The 19,157-nt window shown below is 39.0% G+C and overlaps 1 protein-coding gene across 8 annotated transcripts in view; it reads right to left on the bottom strand.

The window, feature by feature from the left end:
- Positions 1 to 15,192: 15,192 nt before the first annotated feature.
- myo9aa (myosin IXAa) overlaps positions 15,193 to 19,157 on the bottom strand; it is a 101,546-nt gene continuing 97,581 nt past the window's right edge. For all 8 annotated transcript variants that reach the window (XM_062550070.1, XM_062550066.1, XM_062550069.1 and 5 more), the window contains one exon: positions 15,193 to 18,723. In XM_062550070.1, coding sequence (XP_062406054.1) covers positions 18,254 to 18,723 — 470 coding nt within the window. In that variant the 3' untranslated portion in view covers positions 15,193 to 18,253. The remainder of the gene's footprint in view (positions 18,724 to 19,157) is intronic.

The following is a 19,157-nucleotide window of genomic DNA, read 5'->3' as shown; positions in this document are numbered from 1 at the left end:
GTGTGTGTGTATGTGTGTATGTGTGTATGTGTGTGTGTGTGTGTGTGTGTGTGTGTGTGTGTGTGTGTGTGTGTGTGTGTGTGTGTGTGTGCGTGTGTGTAAATAGTCAGAATGTTTACATGCACAGTTAAGTCGAGTCACAGTTAGCTCAGTTAGGTGATATGACGACTTATCTGAGTTTACATTTACTGACTGCTCTATTGACTGAAGTACTGTTTTACTCCGCTACACTAGATGGCGATTTCTCCTCCTTCCTGTTCAGAAACGCCAAAACATTCTATATGAGCTTCATTATCGTTCACTATCTATCACTATCACTATCTATATTTCACTATTTTGCCGCGTGCTTTTCAATTGTCTACTTAAACAGTTCAGAACATTTTATTACTGATCAATACACAACAGTGATAGTACAGTAAACATACTATCAACAGTGCATTGTGTGAGTCTACAGTACAAACGTATTTCAAATGCACTATAGAGCATTCACTCATGCATATCACTGCATAGCCTACATGTTTTATTTATACTGTATGTGTTAATATGTCTGTTTTTATTCCACATTTGATCTTTTCTATCTTTCTATTTTACTATTACAGACTTTGCCAAATAATTAAACAATACACAACTTTTAACAGAGATACTTTAAGAAAACAACATGACTCAAATAAAATTACTGAATATATATATATATATATATATATATATATATATATATATATATATATATATATATATATATATATATATATTTTTTTTTTAAATAATGATTCCAAGGGCACATTATATCCTTAGAAATCCTTATCCTTAGGAAACTCGGGTGTTATGCAGTGTGTTGTACATGCTGTTGTCCTGTGTGGGTTCAAGATTGCTGTACAGATTCCTCACGCTGGAGGCACAGTCCTCTTGGCCGGCCGCATTCAGGATATCAGGGATGGAGGAGTACACAGGATGCGCAGGATGCTTAAGAGATACAGAGATGGAGGATTAGAATTATTAACAGATCAATTAGCCTATGTGGTTTGTGTACAGATAAAATGTGTGTGGATATTTACAGAAAGAAAGAAATATACTTTCAGTACACCGTGTTCATATCCCAGAGTCATGTTGGTATCTTAAACACACAACAAAACCACAATGTGATCAGTGACATCATTAAGGCAAAACCATATACAGTAGGAAGCTCCATTAAAGGAGAGGACACTTTTGCTTGACATCATGTTTTTTGTCCAGTCTTGTCTTGCTTTTTATTGCAGATCATCATTTGAAGATAACAGATTTAAAGGGTTTCTGAGGTGGACACTATATTACAGGGTCAACCCTGGTCACTCAAAAACAAAACATTTTCATTCATATGTGTTTTTAGGATCACACTGTAATGTTATATTACGGGCTTGTAACCGGAGGGTTGCCGGTTCGATCCCTGACCAGTCCACCATGGCTGAAGTGCCCTTGAGCAAGGCACCTAACCCCTCACTGCTCCCCGAGCGCCGCTGGTTGGGCAGGCAGCTCACTGCTCTGGGTTGTGTGATTCACCTCACTGTGTGTTCACTGTGTGCTGTGTGTTCACTAATTCGGTTAAATTGGGTTAAAGGGATAGTTCGGATTTTAAGACACGAAGTTGTATGGGTTCCCTGTCAGCAACGTAGTGCATCAGCACTGACTTACCCCCGACAGCGTCCTGTGAGCCGAGATCCAGCCGGTTTTAGATCGTTTTTGATGCTGAAGAAAGTAGTCCGGCAAGTTTCTGGGGTCACGAAAGTAAAGTGTTTTTCTTCTCAAAACCATATGCGTTCAACAGAGTGATATATTTGCACCACAAAAACGTTGTCCAGGAAAAATTCAAACCTCGTTATCACTTACTTATTTTTCGCGATTCCTATCACTGCGCGCTACTGACAGCTGGACAACGTTTTTGTGGTGCAAATATATCACTCTGTTGAACGCATATGGTTTTGAGAAGAAAAACACTTTACTTTCGTGACCCCAGAAACTTGCTGAAGAAAATAGTCCGGCATCAAAAACGATCAAAAACCGGCTGGATCTCGGCTCACAGGACGCTGTCGGGGGTAAGTCAGTGCTGATGCACTACGTTGCTGACAGGGAACCCATACAACTTCGTGTCTTAAAATCCGAACTATCCCTTTAAATGCAGAGAACTGAATTTCCCTCACGGGATCAAAAAAGTATATATTCTATTCTGTTCTATTCTATATCACACATTAAGACATTTGGTATTCAAATATGTATTTATACTCACTGCAGTGTTCCCAATTCCCATTCTAAGATTTTCATAAAGAGACTCTGGAGCTCCCCCTAGTGGGACAAGTCAATATGAAAACACAACTTCAAGAATAAATGGTTTGAGCTGCAACCCTCTCACTAAAATAGTGTGCTAGTAAGTATGCTTAAGCACACAGCAGGAGAATCATGTGCCAGTGTTCTTACTGTATCAACTGTTATATCAAAACCCCAACATATATATAGGCTTCTGATTCTGACAAATCACTCACAAACTATATCTCCAAACACAACAGTGTTCTTATCTGAGACAGCTGCTGTAGATGACACTGCCATGTCTTCATAGTCCATCACACCTGGCTGATGAAAGGCAAAAGAAGAAATGATATTCAACTAATTTGTTCACCAGACATTTATTTACATGGTATTTATTTTTCTGTGTTTAGAATCACACAGTCAGGTAAATCATTAAACAATTCACAAACTATATCTCCACACACAAAAGTGTTCTTATCTGAGACAGCTGCTGTAGATGACTTTGCCATGTCTTCATAGTCCATCACACCTGGCTGATGAAAGGCAAAAGAAGAAATGATATTCAACTAATTTGCTCACCAGACATTTTTTTACATGGTATTTATTTTGCTGTGTTTAGAATCACACAGTCGGGTAAATCATTAAAAAATTGGTAAAAAAAAAATGCATATGTAATCTTATACTCACAGACATGTTACTGCTCAAAAAAACAATACCATTCTCATCTGCAAGGTGCATAGAATATTGTAATTATGTAAATGCCTCGGCATGTAAATACAGTATGTAGGTATGAGCATGAGCATGTTTTAATTATTATTATGTAGCACATTTACACACACACACTTACTTTGTTCGGGGGAACATTCTTGTCTGGTGAAACAGAAAGACAGCGAAAGAGAGGAATGAAGTAAGAGTTCACAAACAACTTAGCAGCATTCTATCCCTATTTAGTGGTGCACATGTCTGTGTGAAAATAAAAAGATGCCAGTTCACACCGGTGACCTCAGTGTCTGTGTAAGGGGGCACTGCTGCAGGGTATGGGAGGGTGAGTATGCCTTTCGCACTTCTGCATTTTGCATGTGTCTCTGTAGGCTACACACTTACATGTGTATATTTAGCATATAGCAGCACTGTTTCGACATACCTTTTGAATCCACATCTTCCTGTAGCGGAGAAAGACATTATGATTATGATGATGAATGAAACTGCATTAATCATCACTGCTCAATTATTTGCTATCTCTTCCATTGGAGCAACAGAAAAACAACTATAATCTGGTATAACTCCGGAAAAAAAACGTATTTGTTTCGTCATGCAGCGTACATAGCCATATAGGCTACTGTATAGTATGCAAAGCATACAGCTATGAGCAACAAGAACAACATATTGCAAATACAACACTATATCAAGGTACCCAAAGCACTTCACATTGAAGGGGGAGCCCAACTACCACCAATGTGTAGTAATGGGATGCTACATCCAGCTATGCTATGGCTCCTGATAAGAGAAACTTACTGGTTTTCAGGCAGAGAAGGGAGGTGATCAGGCCTCCCACAAACATGATCACTCCAAAGATGACCATCACTGTGGTCCAGATTCCCCAAGAGCCTTTGTGAAAAGAAGATGGGTTATATTCCATTGTATACATACAGTAGGCCTACAGTATGTGTAAATATCATCTAAGTACACAAAACCTTCGGTCTGCCTTTGATGAACAATATTTGCAGTCTTTTAACTTGTCAACAACAGTGATGGAAGTGGCTCAATGAAATGGAGTGGACAGCTGTACATATTGCAACAGCCTAACTGAGGTAGGCTAAGTAGCCTATAAGATAAAGTTGTCATATCTTCAGTCAAGGTTAAGTTGTTGGCGGTGTCCCAGTAATTTTTCACTCCGTCTTTTAATTACAGTGCATGAAAATGCACTGTACTGTTCTTCCAAGGCTTCTTCTTATTACAGTGCATGAAAATGCACTGTACTGTTCTTCCAAAACTTCTTCTTCTTCTTATTACAGTGCATGAAAATGCACTGTACTGTTCTTCCAAGGCTTCTTCTTCTTATTATTATTCCGCTGATCAAATTCATTTTTTCTATTCAGCTTGAACCGTTTAACTTAGAAACTTCATTCAAACGTCGCAACGTAGGTCTTAAATAGGGGAAGGCTGCTAAGTATTTTTCAACTTTGTAACTTTTATACTTTTTAAACTATAAATTAAAAACTATTACAAATTTCCCCATAGACTTAACATTGGCCTCTATGACATCACAATCGGATCATTAAGCAATTAGAATCTTATGCCAGGTGGCCAGCCCCACCTGCAGCAGCTCTCTCTCTCTCTCAGGCTACATACACTGGCTCTCTTAAGACTAGACAGTTAAATTGATTACACCTGTATCTGTATCCACTACTCTCAGTAGAGAGCTGTGTCTCTCCAGTCTACAAGAATATAAGGCACATTCCATCCAACTTTCTATCCATTCATCTTCTTCAGACCATTCACTCATCCACCCATTAAACTGTCTATCAACATCTATTAAACAATCTGCCTATCAACATCCATTAAACTCTCTGTCTATCAACATTAATTAGACTATCTACATTCAACTTTTAAATGATTTACTCTGTCTCAGGCTTTAAGCACACACTCTCTTAAGACTAGCCAGTTAAATTGATTACACCTGTATCAACTACTCTCAGAGAGCTGTATCAGTGTCTCTCTTAACAAGAATATAAGGCACATTCCATCCAACCTTCTATCCATTCATCTTCTTCAGACCATTCACTCATCCACCCATTAAACTGTCAATCAATATCTATTAAACAATCTGCCTATCAACATCCATTAAACATTCTGTCTATCAACATTAATTAGACTATCTACATACAACTTTCAAAGTATTTACTGTGGGTGCCTCTCAAGCAGCGTTTATATGTCCTACCTCGCTCCTCGATCCTCAATGATCTACATAAAGAAAGATAGAAGAAGGGCTAGACTATCCCATTGTTGCCGCTCCATCATTCTTTATGTAGATCAGTGAGGATCGAGGAGCGAGAGAGGACGCGTAAACGCTATATGAGAGGCACCTTCTGTCTCAGGCTTTAAGCATACAATCTCATTTAGACTACAGATTCTGTTTCACTACTTCCTCTGTCCACAACTGTTTCAAAATAAAGGTCCTCACTGCAATAATACACTATTAAATCATGTAACCATTGTAACTACTCAACTATTTAACTGTTCAACCATTCCAACTGTCAGTTATCAACTATGCCTCCAGTCAACTACACAAAACCTCCATGTACCTAGCAATCAACATACCAACCATTAAAATTAAGCGTTTATGACCGTTTCCATAGCAACCAACATGATTATGCTGCAGTAACTTCTTGCTTCCTGATAGTGGCCACCATGGATACCCTAGCAACAAATGTTTCAAAATAAAAGTCCTCACTAGCAAGTTAGCTAGTTAGCATGGTTAGCATAGTTAACATTGTTAGCATAGTTAGCATTTTTAGCATAACTGCAAAAAACATCTAACTAAGTTAGCTAATCAACCTGGTTAGCATTGTTAGCAATTTTAGCATTGTTAGCATTTTTAGCATTATTGCTAGAAATCATCAGTCAAGTTAGCTAATCAACCTGGTTAGCATTGTTAGTTTAAGTTAGCATTGTTACCATAGTTAGCATTTTTAGCATAACTGCTAGAAATCATTAGCTAAGTTAGCTAATCAACCTGGTTAACACTGTGAGCATAGTTAGCATAGTTAACCTTTTTACCATTACTGCATGAAATCAGTAGCTAAGTTAACCAATCAACCTGGTTATCATTGTTACCATAATTAACATTTTAACATGAATAGAAATCAGCAAATCAAAAAGTTTCAGCTTTAAACTGTCTACCTTCACACTATCAACTCTCTGTAAACTATGCAACCACCATATTTACCCTAGCTACACCTTGGTAACCATATCTACATTATCTATCTATTTTTGCATTTCATGCACTGGTAATTCCTTGGAATTGCATTTCTAGTTACAGTGCATGGAAATGCACTGTATTGTTATTCCTAGGCTTTTTCTTTTTATTATTTTTATTTTTATTATTATTCTTCCAGGCCCTAATTTGACTCTAACCGCTTATCGTAGGAACTTGGATCAAACTTTGTCACGTAGCTCTTGCATCAAAGTTTCGGCCTATTACTTTTCATATTTCTACGACTTTCACTTTTTGAAATATTAAATAAAAACTAAACTTAATTTTGCCATAGACTTTACATTGGCTTTGTGACATCATAATTAGCTTTTAAAGAAATAGAATGGAATCAACTTTGCCAGTGTTCTCTCACTGACTTCAGCAACTTCAATGGAACTTCTTCTCTGTGTGTCTCTCCATTGAACTGGATAGCTCACTAGTCATCCCCACTTTCTTTCACTTCTTTTTCTTCACTTCCTCTCACTTTCTCTATCACTCTCTCTATTTCTCCCAATTTTGATAACTTTTCAAAACTATATTTAAAATAACACTTTTTATAGCAAAGCAACCACTAAAATTACTTAGTAACAACCTAGCAACCACTTCCATAATGACACCCTGGCAACCACCTTAGCAACCAATGTGATTTCCCTAGCAACCAACGTGATTTCCCTAGCAACCAACCTAGTAACCACTTTTTACAGAATAGTAACCACTTTAATTAGCCTAGCAACACCTTAGTAATCACTTTAAGTACCCTAGCATAATCCTTGCAATGACTTTCCATGCACTGGTATTTCCTTCAGGAAATGCTTTTCTAGTTATTACAGTGCATGAAAATTCACTGTACTGTTCTTCCTAGGCTTCTTCTTCTTATTACAGTGCATGAAAATGCACTGTACTGTTCTTCCTCGGTCTTCTTCTTCTTCTTCTTCTTATTATTCTTCTTCTAACGCACGCTATTCAGCTTCAACCGCTTAACGTAGAAACTCCATTCAAATTTTGTCGCGTAGGTCTTACTTATGCGATGTGGGCTTTGTATTTTTCAACTTTGTAACTTTTATACTTTTTAAACTATTAGTTAAAAAATATTACAATTTCCCCCATAGACTTAACATTGCTCATTATGACATCACGGCAGCAATTAGAATCTTACGCCAGGTGGCCGGCCACCTGGGCACCAACTGTCAGTTTCTCTGGATTTAAGCATACAGTCTCTCAGAAGACTACACATATCCTGTTAAACTGTTTCCTCTGTCCACAACTGTTTCAAAATAAAAGTCCTCAATGCAATAATACACTATTAAATCATTTAACCATTGAAACTACTCAACTATTGAACTGTTCAACCATTCCAACTGTCAGTTATCATCTACTATGCCTCCAGTCAACTACATGAAACCTCCATGTACCTAGCAACCAACATAGCAACCATTAAAATTAAGTGTTTATGACCGTTTCCATAGCAACCAACATGATTATACTGCAGTAACTTCTTGTTTCTTGATAGTGGCCACCATGGATACCCTAGCAACAAATGTTTCAAAATAAAAGTCCTCACTAGCAAGTTAGCTAGTTAGCATGGTTAGCATAGTTAGCATTTTTAGCATAACTGCAAAAAATCATCAACTAAGTTAGCTAATCAACCTGGTTAGCATTGTTAGCAAATTTAGCATTGTTAGCACATTTAGCATTTTTAACATTACTGTTAGAAATCATCGGTTAAGTTAGCTAATCAACCTGGTTAGCATTGTTAGTAAAGTTATCATTGCTAGCATAATTAGCATTTTTAGCGTAACTGCTAGAAATCATTAGCTAAGTTAGCTAATCAACATTTTAATATGAATAGAAATCATTAGTTAAGTTAGAACTGGAATGTTTCAGCTTTAAACTGTCTACCTTCACACTATCAACTCTCTGTAAACTACGCAACCACCATGTTTACCCTAGCTACACCTTAGTAACCATATCTACATTATCTATCTTTTTTTGCATTTTCATGCACTGGTAATTCCTTGGAATTGCATTTCTAGTTATTATTATTATTCCGCTTACCAAATTCATTTTTTCTATTCAGCTTGAACCGTTTAACTTAGAAACTTCATTCAAACGTCGCAACGTAGGTCTTAAATAGGGGAATGCTGCTAAGTATTTTTCAACTTTGTAACTTTTATACTTTTTAAACTATAAATTAAAAACTATTAAAAATTTCCCCATAGACTTAACATTGGCCTCTATGACATCACAATCGGATCATTAAGCAATTAGAATCTTATGCCAGGTGGCCAGCTCCACCTGCAGCAGCTCTCTCTCTCAGGCTTTAAGCATACAATCTCTCTGTGAAGACTACATATCCTGTTGAACTCTCTTTCCACAACTGTTTCAAAATAAAAGTCCTCACTGCAATAATACACTATTAAATCATTTAACCATTGAAACTACTCAACTATTTAACTGTTCAACCATTCCAACTGTCGGTTATCTTCAACTATGCCATCAGTCAACTACATGAGACCTCCATGTACATAGCAACCATTAAAATTAAGCGTTTATGACCGTTTCCATAGCAACCAACATTATTTTACTATAGTAACTTCTTTATTCCTGATAGTGGCAGCCATGGAAACCCTATCAACAAATGTTTCAAAATAGAAGTCCTCAGTAGCAAGTTAGCTAGTTAGCATGGTTAGCATAGTTAGCATTGTTAGCATTTTTTAGCATAGCTGCTAGAAATGATTCGCTAAGTTACCTAATCAACCTAGTTAGCATTGTTGACATAGTTAGCATAGTTAGCATTTTTAGCATAACTGCTAGAAATCAACTAAGTCAGCTAATCAACATTGTTAACATAGTTAGCAGTGTTAACATTGTTAGCATTTTTACCATAACTGCTAGAAATCATTAGCTAAGTTAATGATTACCATAACTTAGCTAATGATAACCAATGGTTATCATTGTTAGCATAGTTAACATCTGTTTACAGCATCTGTTTCTAACATTTGTTAGAAATCATTAGTTAGGTTAGAACTGGAATGTTTAAGCTTTAAACTGTCTACCTTCACACTATCAGCTTTCTTTAAACTCTGCAACCACCATGTTTACCCTAGCTACACCTTAGTAACCATATCTACATTATCTATCTATATTTTATTTTTGCATTTTCATGCACTGGTAATTCCTTGGAATTGCATTTCTAGTTATTATTATTCCGCTGATCAAATTCATTTTTTCTATTCAGCTTGAACCGTTTAACTTAGAAACTTCATTCAAACGTCGCAACGTAGGTCTTAAATAGGGGAATGCTGCTAAGTATTTTTCAACTTTGCAACTTTTATACTTTTTAAACTATAAATTAAAAACTATTACAAATTTCCCCATAGACTTAACATTGGCCTCTATGACATCACAATCGGATCATTAAGCAATTAGAATCTTATGCCAGGTGGCCAGCCCCACCTGCAGCAGCCCTCTCTCTCTCAGGCTTTAAGCATACAACCGCTCTGTGAAGACTACATATCCTGTTAACTGTTTCCTCTTTCCACAACTGTTTCAAAATAAAAGTCCTCACTGCAATAATACACTATTAAATCATTTAACCATTGAAACTACTCAACTATTTAACTGTTCAACCATTCCAACTGTCAGTTATCATCAACTATGCCTCCAGTCAACTACATGAGACCTCCATGCACCTAGCAACCAACATAGCAACCATCAAAATTAAGCGTTTATGACCGTTTCCATAGCAACCAACCTGATTTTACTACAGTAACTTCTTTATTCCTGATAGTGGCAGCCATGGATACCCCATCAACAAATGTTTCAAAATAAAAGTCCTCAGTACCAAGTTAGCTAGTTAGCATGGTTAGCATAGTTAACATTATTAGCATAGTTAGCATTTTTAGCATAACTGTTAAAAATGATTAGCTACGTTAGCTAATCAACCTGGTTAGCATTGTTAGCATAGTTAACATTATTAGCATTGTTAGCATTTTTAGCATAACTGCTAAAAATGATTAGCTAAGTTAGCTAATCAACGTGGTTAGCATTGTTAGCATAGTTAGCATTGTTAGCATAGTTAGCATTTTTAGCATTACTGCTAGAAATCATTAGCCAAGTAAACCAATCAACCTGGATATCATTGTTAGCATAGTTAACATTTTAGAATACCTGTTAGAAATCATTAGTTAAGTTAGAACAGGAATGTTTAAGCTTTAAAATGTCTACCTAAACACTATCAACTCTGTTTAAACTATGCAACCACCATGTTTACCCTAGCTACACCTTAGTAGCCATATCTACATTATCTATCTATAATGTTTTTTGCATTTTCATGCACTGGTAATTCCTTGGAATTGCATTTCTAGTTATTATTATTATTCCGCTGATCAAATTCATTTTTTCTATTCAGCTTTAACCGTTTAACTCCGATTCAAACGTCGCAACGTAGGTCTTAAATAGGGGAAGGCTGCTATGTATTTTTCAACTTTGTAACTTTTATACTTTTTAAACTATAAATTAAAAACTATTACAAATTTCCCCATAGACTTAACATTGGCCTCTATGACATCACAATCGGATCATTAAGCAATTAGAATCTTATGCCAGGTGGCCAGCCCCACCTGCAGCAGCCCTCTCTCTCTCTCTCTCAGGCTTTAAGCATACAATCTCTCTGTGAAGACTACATATCCTGTTAACTGTTTCCTCTTTCCACAACTGTTTCAAAATAAAAGTCCTCACGGCAATAATACACTATTAAATCATTTAAACATTGAAACTACTCAACTATTTAACTGTTCAACCATTCCAACTGTCAGTTATCTTCAACTATGCCTCCAGTCAACTACATGAGACCTCCATGCACCTAGCAACCAACATAGCAACCATCAAAATTAAGCGTTTATGACCGTTTCCATAGCAACCAACCTGATTTTACTACAGTAACTTCTTTATTCCTGATAGTGGCAGCCATGGATACCCCATCAACAAATGTTTCAAAATAAAAGTCCTCAGTACCACGTAAGCTAGTTTGCATGGTTAGCATAGTTAACATTGTTAGCATAGTTAACATTTTTAGCATAACTGCTAAAAATGATTAGCTAAGTTAGCTAATCAACCTGGTTAGCATTGTTAGCTTAGTTAACATTGTTAGCATTGTTAGCATTTTTAGCATACCTGCTAAAAATGATTAGCTAAGTTAGCTAATCAACGTGGTTAGCATTGTTAGCATAGTTAGCATTTTTAACATTACTGCTAGAAATCATTAGCCAAGTAAACCAATCAACCTGGTTATCATTGTTAGCATAGTTAACATTTTAGAATACCTGTTAGAAATCATTAGTTAAGTTAGAACAGGAATGTTTAAGCTTTAAAATGTCTACCTAAACACTATCAACTCTCTTTAAACTATGCAACCACCATGTTTACCCTAGCTATACCTTAGTAGCCATATCTACATTATCTATCTATATTTTTTTTGCATTTTCATGCACTGGTAATTCCTTGGAATTGCATTTCTAGTTATTTTGTCATCTTTTATGTCTTTTAACTATTCTAATTCACATACATGTACTTTTTGACCATATTATCATTTTTTGAAGTACTGCCCTTGTATCCTACTCTTTGCTTTTGTTTATATGAAGCAAATTGAATTGCCCCTGAAATGTGCTATATAAATAAAATTGCCTTGCCTAAAGTGGTGCCTCCTCAGACTCGGTAATATATTGACAAGTGTGTCATTCACTTTTGTAAGGGATTGAAGAGCGTTGACTACAGACAAAAAATCTGTCTAATATCTTTGATGCACAGTATTCCATTTGCATCCATTTTTTCATACTAAATTATACCAACTACAGTGACAGAGGCTGTTTCAGATGGATGAAGTGCAAAATTAAATTAAAAGTCAAGTTACTGTACATCACTGCATCATACTGTTTAGTTAGTCAAAGAAAGTCTTAACTTTCTTTGACTCGTAACGTAACGTAACCTTAACGTTCTCGAATATAAGCTTTGATTTACAATAACTGAAATGCATGTGTCCTTACCTACAGTAATTGAGACAGGTTGAGATGGGTCAGAGGACAGTTGAGGGTTTGTTTTAACTGTATAATAACAACTCAGTGATATTTGTGCAGGTGGCCTCACACCCGACCAGTGGATCAAATCCTTCTCTGTGCTCTGTAGATGACATGATGGCATTACAACACTGAGAGGCTTTCCCCCCACTGAGAGAAAGCACTGAGACACAAGAGGGGACTGAGGTGTCTGACAGGTCAGATGAACTTTATCTGTCTCATTCATGAGCTGAGGAAACACCAGGAGCTGTGGAGGTCCTGTAGAATAACATTGACAGATTATGAATGATCTTGTGGTAACTACAAATCCAGTCTTGCATTTTGTGTCAGTCTCTCCCAATTAATATCTGTGTCAATATTATGAATTACATGTTTTATAAATTAGCTTAAATTTGGGCATCTTACCTACAACAGTGACTGTAGCGCAGAGAGAATACGGTGATGGTGATCGTGTTTCAGCATTATAGTGACACATCAGTTCAAATTCTGCAATCCCACTTCGATGTGACCATTTTAACAGATCATTTCCAGAGAGCGCCAGTTGGCATGATTCAGAGTACTGTTTGGAGTCACAGTCTGACTGATCTACTAACCTTATGCAAAAGTAACACTTAGACACAGGAGACAGAGATGCCACACAAGACAGATAAACGGAGTCAGACTGTCGGATGACTGCAGGGACCCCCTCCATGTCAGGTCTTGGAATATCTAGGTGCATAGGCACAAAATATATCATGTTGGAACACCTGATCTCTCTGACAAACTAAGACAGGTAACAACATGCTATCAGAGAGAGCAAACTGACCTTGAGATGGGGTGTCCTTTGTAGAGTCTAAAAAGCAACATCAAGTAAATACATGAATATAACGCAAGCAGTTAAAGTATGATGCATGATTGTGGAATGACTAGTAGCATACTAGTAGCATGTTGATAACACTTTATTTGAAGCTATCTACATAAGAGTGACATGACATTGTCATAACTATGACATGACACTGAATCTCAAATGTATCGTAATTACACCAATACTGTGTAAGGGAATCGATTGTTGAAGATATGTAAAAAAAAAAAAAAATGGCACAGTGATAAGTCATACATCCTCTGAAGAATTTTCTCTGTATGTAGCATCTAGACACTGTATATTTTCTAGTATTGTGAATAAACACTGTCTGCGGCCATGTCTCTGCACTGCAAAATAAAAACAATTTCAGTTCCACTAGAATGACATTATCAGTATGATAATGATAAAGATTTCCCACTGCATTCTAAAGCTACCGGTATGTCATAGGCCTCTGCTTCATCCTCTCTTCTTTACAATAATTTCCAAAGTTTCATAATGGCTCCATTTAATGCTCCACATACTGTTCACAACATGAGAATAGCCAATAGCCATACTGTGCTAATCAGGTGTATTTGTCGGCCTTTGTAAATTGTATTAACCCACATGTATGAGCCAACAAACGTTGTGGGTACATTGATTATGACAAAGTAGCCTACATACAAACAAAAACCTACACACTACAGGACAAACAGATTTGTTATTTTCATCCTCAGTTTCATGTTGTAATGGGGATTATTAATAAGACTAACCAGTGATAAATGCTTCAGATGTATCATGCCCTAATTTCAAACTATAAATAACAGTTGTAATACTTACAAGCAAGGATCATAGTAGTTACAACAGAAAGGCTGAAGTAAAACATTTTCATCTGTTCCACATCCACGAAGCAACAGAAATACTAATACAGCGACACAGGACATACATCTGTTCCTCTTCCTGCCTGTGTCGAGTGTGAAATGCGATTTCTCAGAATGTTCTAAAAAGGTTCAACATTTGCACTTGGATATAAAAAGTTGCCTACATTGTTAACATATGCCAAATTAAATTCAGTGCTAGTTTCCATTTGCCATCTTTGTGGAAGCCTTAAATAGAACTGTATGTGTGCCTATTTAGAAAAAGTGTAAAAGAGATAGCAATCTCAATGTGTTCTTTTCCCTAGCTAAATTAAAGTAATACATAAATAAAAAAATAAAAAAATAAAGTTTTATTCATAAGCTACATATCTGTTTATTGTAATATGTTCTGTAGCTGCATAAATACTGTATCAATAGCTGGAATCATCACTTGACCTATAAAATGGTAAGACCGAGAGAGAAACCTGCTCTGTCCGCAAGGATACAATATGACCTGGGTTGCCATATCCTTTTTTAGAGCCTCTTGCAGCAATCAATCGATCTCCTGCAAAAAATGAAATTGATATAGAGTGCTCTTCTAGTTCTAATTCTCTAAGAGCGTGGACTTCTGCCAAGCGAATACATAACCGCCTCCTGGATCAAGACGGTGAGCCGGATCACTCCCAAAATAATTAATTGTTCCTTCCTTGGGTCATTTCAGACCTTTCCTGAAAATTTCATCAAAATCCATCCATAATGTTTTGAGTTATCTTGGGAATGAACAAACAAACAAGCAAACAGACAGACACAGACAAACAGACAGACACAGACACAACCCGATGAACACATAACCTCCTCAGAGGTAATAAATGATCACTATTAAGGCTCAAAGGATAACAAAGATGTGACCCAACATATGCCAGTGCATTATAATATGAAGGACTCTTATATTGCTATTGTATAAAAAGATGCATGAATAACAAAATGTACCAGATGACTTTAGTTTTGTGACAAAAGTCAAGACATAAGACGACATAATAAACTACTACATACTGTATCTGACTAACTAAATATGCAATACCTGTATTTATAAACCCAGTATAGCCCAAATATCTGAAACAGGGAATACCAGACCGCTTGAGGATGGTAGCTTGATTAAAACTCAAAGAAAGAGACCCACTCTAGTTTGGTTCCAGCCTTGTCTTTAATAAGCTGAATATGATTTGTTCAAATTAATTTTTACAACCTTGACATCACCTTTTTTGTTTTTTTTCGTCATTCTGTCTGTGTAAGAAATAGCTCACAAAATGCACATACAACTCCGTGGGACAGAATACAAAGATGAAGTCTGATTGTGCACCTTGTTAAAACTTGCAGGCGAAGTGGCCAGTTTTCAACACTGAACATGATTATTTCACATTTATTATGGTACATGGCATAATATATCCTTTAGCAACAGGTACGTTTGACATGGGTATACTGTAGAACACACAGGATACAGGAGTGTGATGTCCAAGTGATCAGTGCAATCACTTCAGCAGGATACCAAAACTGCCAATGCTAACCATTTGGGGACGAAGCTAGGTACTATCAGATTCAGTTGAAATGTTGAGCTTGAGAAAGCTGAGTATTACACCACCATTTCAGCTAATTGCTTAGTGCTTGCAAAGAGTGGACAGGCTAGCAGGACAGACTCCTTAACAGAACAGAAACAGACACACTTTAGCCATGGCTTGGCTCACATTGACCGGTTAACCAATGACAACTCAACTGACCACCCAATGACAACACTGTGTAGGTGCACTGTGAGGATCCACCATTTTGTTTTCAGTATCAGAACAGTCCAAGTGGGTGTCTGACACTCAACATTCGACAAATGACTTAGAGATACTGATGACCGCTTTTTATCTAAAAAAAAAAATTCTTGATTGAAGCAGTCATGAGAGGCCTGCTGTAACACCATTTCAGACATTGAAACTGACCAACGCGATTCCATATTCTACCACTTCCAGGTCAGTGTGAACTCCTCAAAACACACACTGACAGTACAAAGAGTTTCTTTCAATGGCCTCGTCACAGTCCTTACAAACATGGCTTGCCAGGGAAAGAGTACTGCTACAAAATATCCATGAGGCATCCTGTCCAGGCTGGCATGGACGTCCTTCATGAGAAGAGCTGCATTCACCTGTGGGTCTCCTCAGCCCAGCAAACTATACACTCACTCGCTCGCTCACAGACATACAGGAGGCAAAGCACCTGGCATAATAGCAGTCTGCTTCTGTGGATCTTGGGGTGGGGTGGGGGTTGGGGGGGTAGGACTTTTTTCGGGGCGGGCGAGTGATTACAGTGAAACTCCCGGCCTCTTCTCCCACCTGACGTCGGTAGAGAGTCTGACCTTGCGCAGAGTCACGACAAGTGTGTAAGGGAAGGGCAGGGTCCACTCGAGAGAGAGAGTTTCCCCCTGCACACACCCGCACACACCGTTTGTGTAAACGCAACGAAACAAGTTCAAGCATTAGCTCCTGCATCAGTAGACAGAAAGAGAAAGAGAGAAAGAAAGAGAGAGCACGTGCATACAAGTGCCCATCACACACACACACACACACACTCACATTAGCCACTCTCTCATACACACACACACACACACTCACTGGCAACTTCATACACAGCCCCATAGGCTACGCAACTGCTTCATGGCTAATTTGGCATTGTATACAACAGTCCTGTGGGTTCGTCTGATACCTTATTTAAACAGGCGGGCTTAAGCAGTTGCTGTGACAAAGGGATGTGGCTGCAGAATACCTCTTCAATGAAGGAGCACAAGTCAACTTTTTTTCATGCATGGATACTCAAAAAATAATAATAACAATAACAATAATAATGTGTTTTAGTTGCTTTTTCAGAATAGAATGGACATTGCCGACAAGTTTGATAAAAAATGTTACTAAAAGTAAACTGAAAATGGCATCATCATCTCAACTTCATACATACCAGCTTTTGAACAGCTGTTACAAAGAGGTGATTTTTTTTTTGTACAGTATTCTGTGTTATGTACATCTGAAAGTCTTCACATAGCTGGGATCCTCTAGCTTCCAAACACCAGCTAGCTTGGTCCCTTTGATGACGGCACATTCCTCAGAGGAGGACAGAGAGCAGCACACACTTCAAACACATCAAGTGGTTTCTTTGTTTTTCCAAACACACCTGCAAACGCACGCACGCACGCACTCACACACAATGCGTGTGTGTGTGCACGCTTACTTGCTCACTCGAATGAGTCAGCTAAATCCAAAAAATCTCTCTTTGACCATATGCAGGACAAGCATAATGATAAATACTTAAACTCAACAACCCAGCGACTGCTGGTGTTCCGACTTTATACACGGTTTAATATATATATATGTATATCACATCATATATTTATATAGATTTATATATATATATTTATATTCCACATTATTAAAATGTATTAAATAGGCATGTGTGGGGAGGGGGGGGCGAAACAGATTTTCTGTCTTATCAGAGCACGCCGCTTATTACTGGTTGTGTCTGTACAAACTGTAAACGTTAAGCAGCCAAGCTGGGGGGGAAGGGGAGGGGGGGGGGGGGGTTGCTGAAGTTTGTGGAGTCTGCACTGCTCAATGGCTTTGTCTCCATGGTCCATCATCAAGGCGTTCGGTCCCTCCTCGCATCCAGTGTAAAAATCACCGTCGGAGTCGGAATCACGCCTGCCACAGTAGTCACCATTCCCTTTGCTCTGTCCACACCCCTCTCCCTATCTCCCTGCTCCCCCACCCCCCTAATCCCAAAACTCTGCCCCGGCTCTGAAGGCAAGCGAGGTGGGGGGGTGGGTGGGTGGAGGCACACGTCCTCTCATCCAGCCTGGCAGTTCTGGTGAACCAGCTGCTGCCCTCTTTCTTCTTCTTCTTCATCTTCCTCTTTTATTCAACTTCCTCTTCCACGTGCGCCTCTGCCTCTCCACATCTCTCAGCTAGGATTGGCACTTGGAAAGGCAGAGGAGAGCTCATCTGCTGTCCTGTTCCCCAGCAAGGGTGGCTGAGTGCAAGTGGCATGGGGAGGGAGGGTCTATGTGTGTGTATGTGTGTGTGTGTGTGTGTGTGTGTGTGTGTGTGTGTGTAGGATAGATAAAGGGATGAGCTGGAGCCAGGGAGTGTTCTCCCGTGTTTTTTTTCCGCGCACGCGTGTGTGTGTGTGTGAAGAAGAAGAAGATGACTGGCCCGCGATGGTCTCTTCACACCATGAACTCGTTGCTGCCGTACAGTACTAGTTGCTGCTGCTGCGACTGCAGATCTGGCTCCCTCTTGTGGTGACCACTGGCCTCTGCGGCGGAGTGCTGCAGGGCCCTGGCGCCGTGCAGCTTCTGCCGGCCCTTCTCCGGGTTGAAGGTGCCGCGGCTGGTGAACTGAGCGCGCTCCTCGTACGGGTCCTGCTCGGGCACCTCCACGCTGCCGCCGCTCTCGTTGCCGTTGTTGGAGCGGCCGAGGGTCGCCGGGGACGGCGACTTGGAGCGGAAGCGGAAGCGGCGCGTGCGGGAGGACGAGGCGGAGGACGGCGGGTGCAGGTAGCTGGACGACACCGAGGAGGAGGCGGTGGACGCCGAGTCCACCGAGTCCAGCGAGTCGGGCTGGCGCCTCAGCATGCGGCGGCTCTTGGCCTCGGCCTTCCTGGGCCTGGCCGCTGCTGCCAGAGCTGGGCCTCTCTCTGCAAGGAGACAAAAGCACAGCGTCCATCACATGCAATGTCAATGGAACGGCAATTGGCCATAGACTGTATAGAACTATATAGCTAGTTCTATATATACAGTCTATGGTCTACACAGCTGATGGCTATTACAGTATGTCTCTTCACTGACAATAGTTACATTGCAGGGTGTTGTTCAAATCCTCAGTAATGGTGAGGAATCTGGGACTCACTACATGCATCAGTTTAAAATGATTCCACAATGTTGAAGTATGGGCAGACATCCCGGGCCTCACTAGGGCAGTGGAAACATCTTGCTCACCACCTGATTCTGAGTCACTGCTGCTACGCTGCTGATCAAAACATCTAATCCTGAGACCACAGCTAAAGCCACAGCCACATACATACAATAACACAGACACCTAACACACATGTCGCTCCACTCATTTAGGCAC

This window comes from Sardina pilchardus, chromosome 11 (genome assembly GCF_963854185.1).
Source record: "Sardina pilchardus chromosome 11, fSarPil1.1, whole genome shotgun sequence".
Classification (NCBI taxonomy): Eukaryota; Metazoa; Chordata; class Actinopteri; order Clupeiformes; family Clupeidae; genus Sardina; species Sardina pilchardus.
The sequence above is the reverse complement of the archived record's forward strand: the minus strand, read 5'-3'. Positions and strand labels throughout refer to the sequence as shown.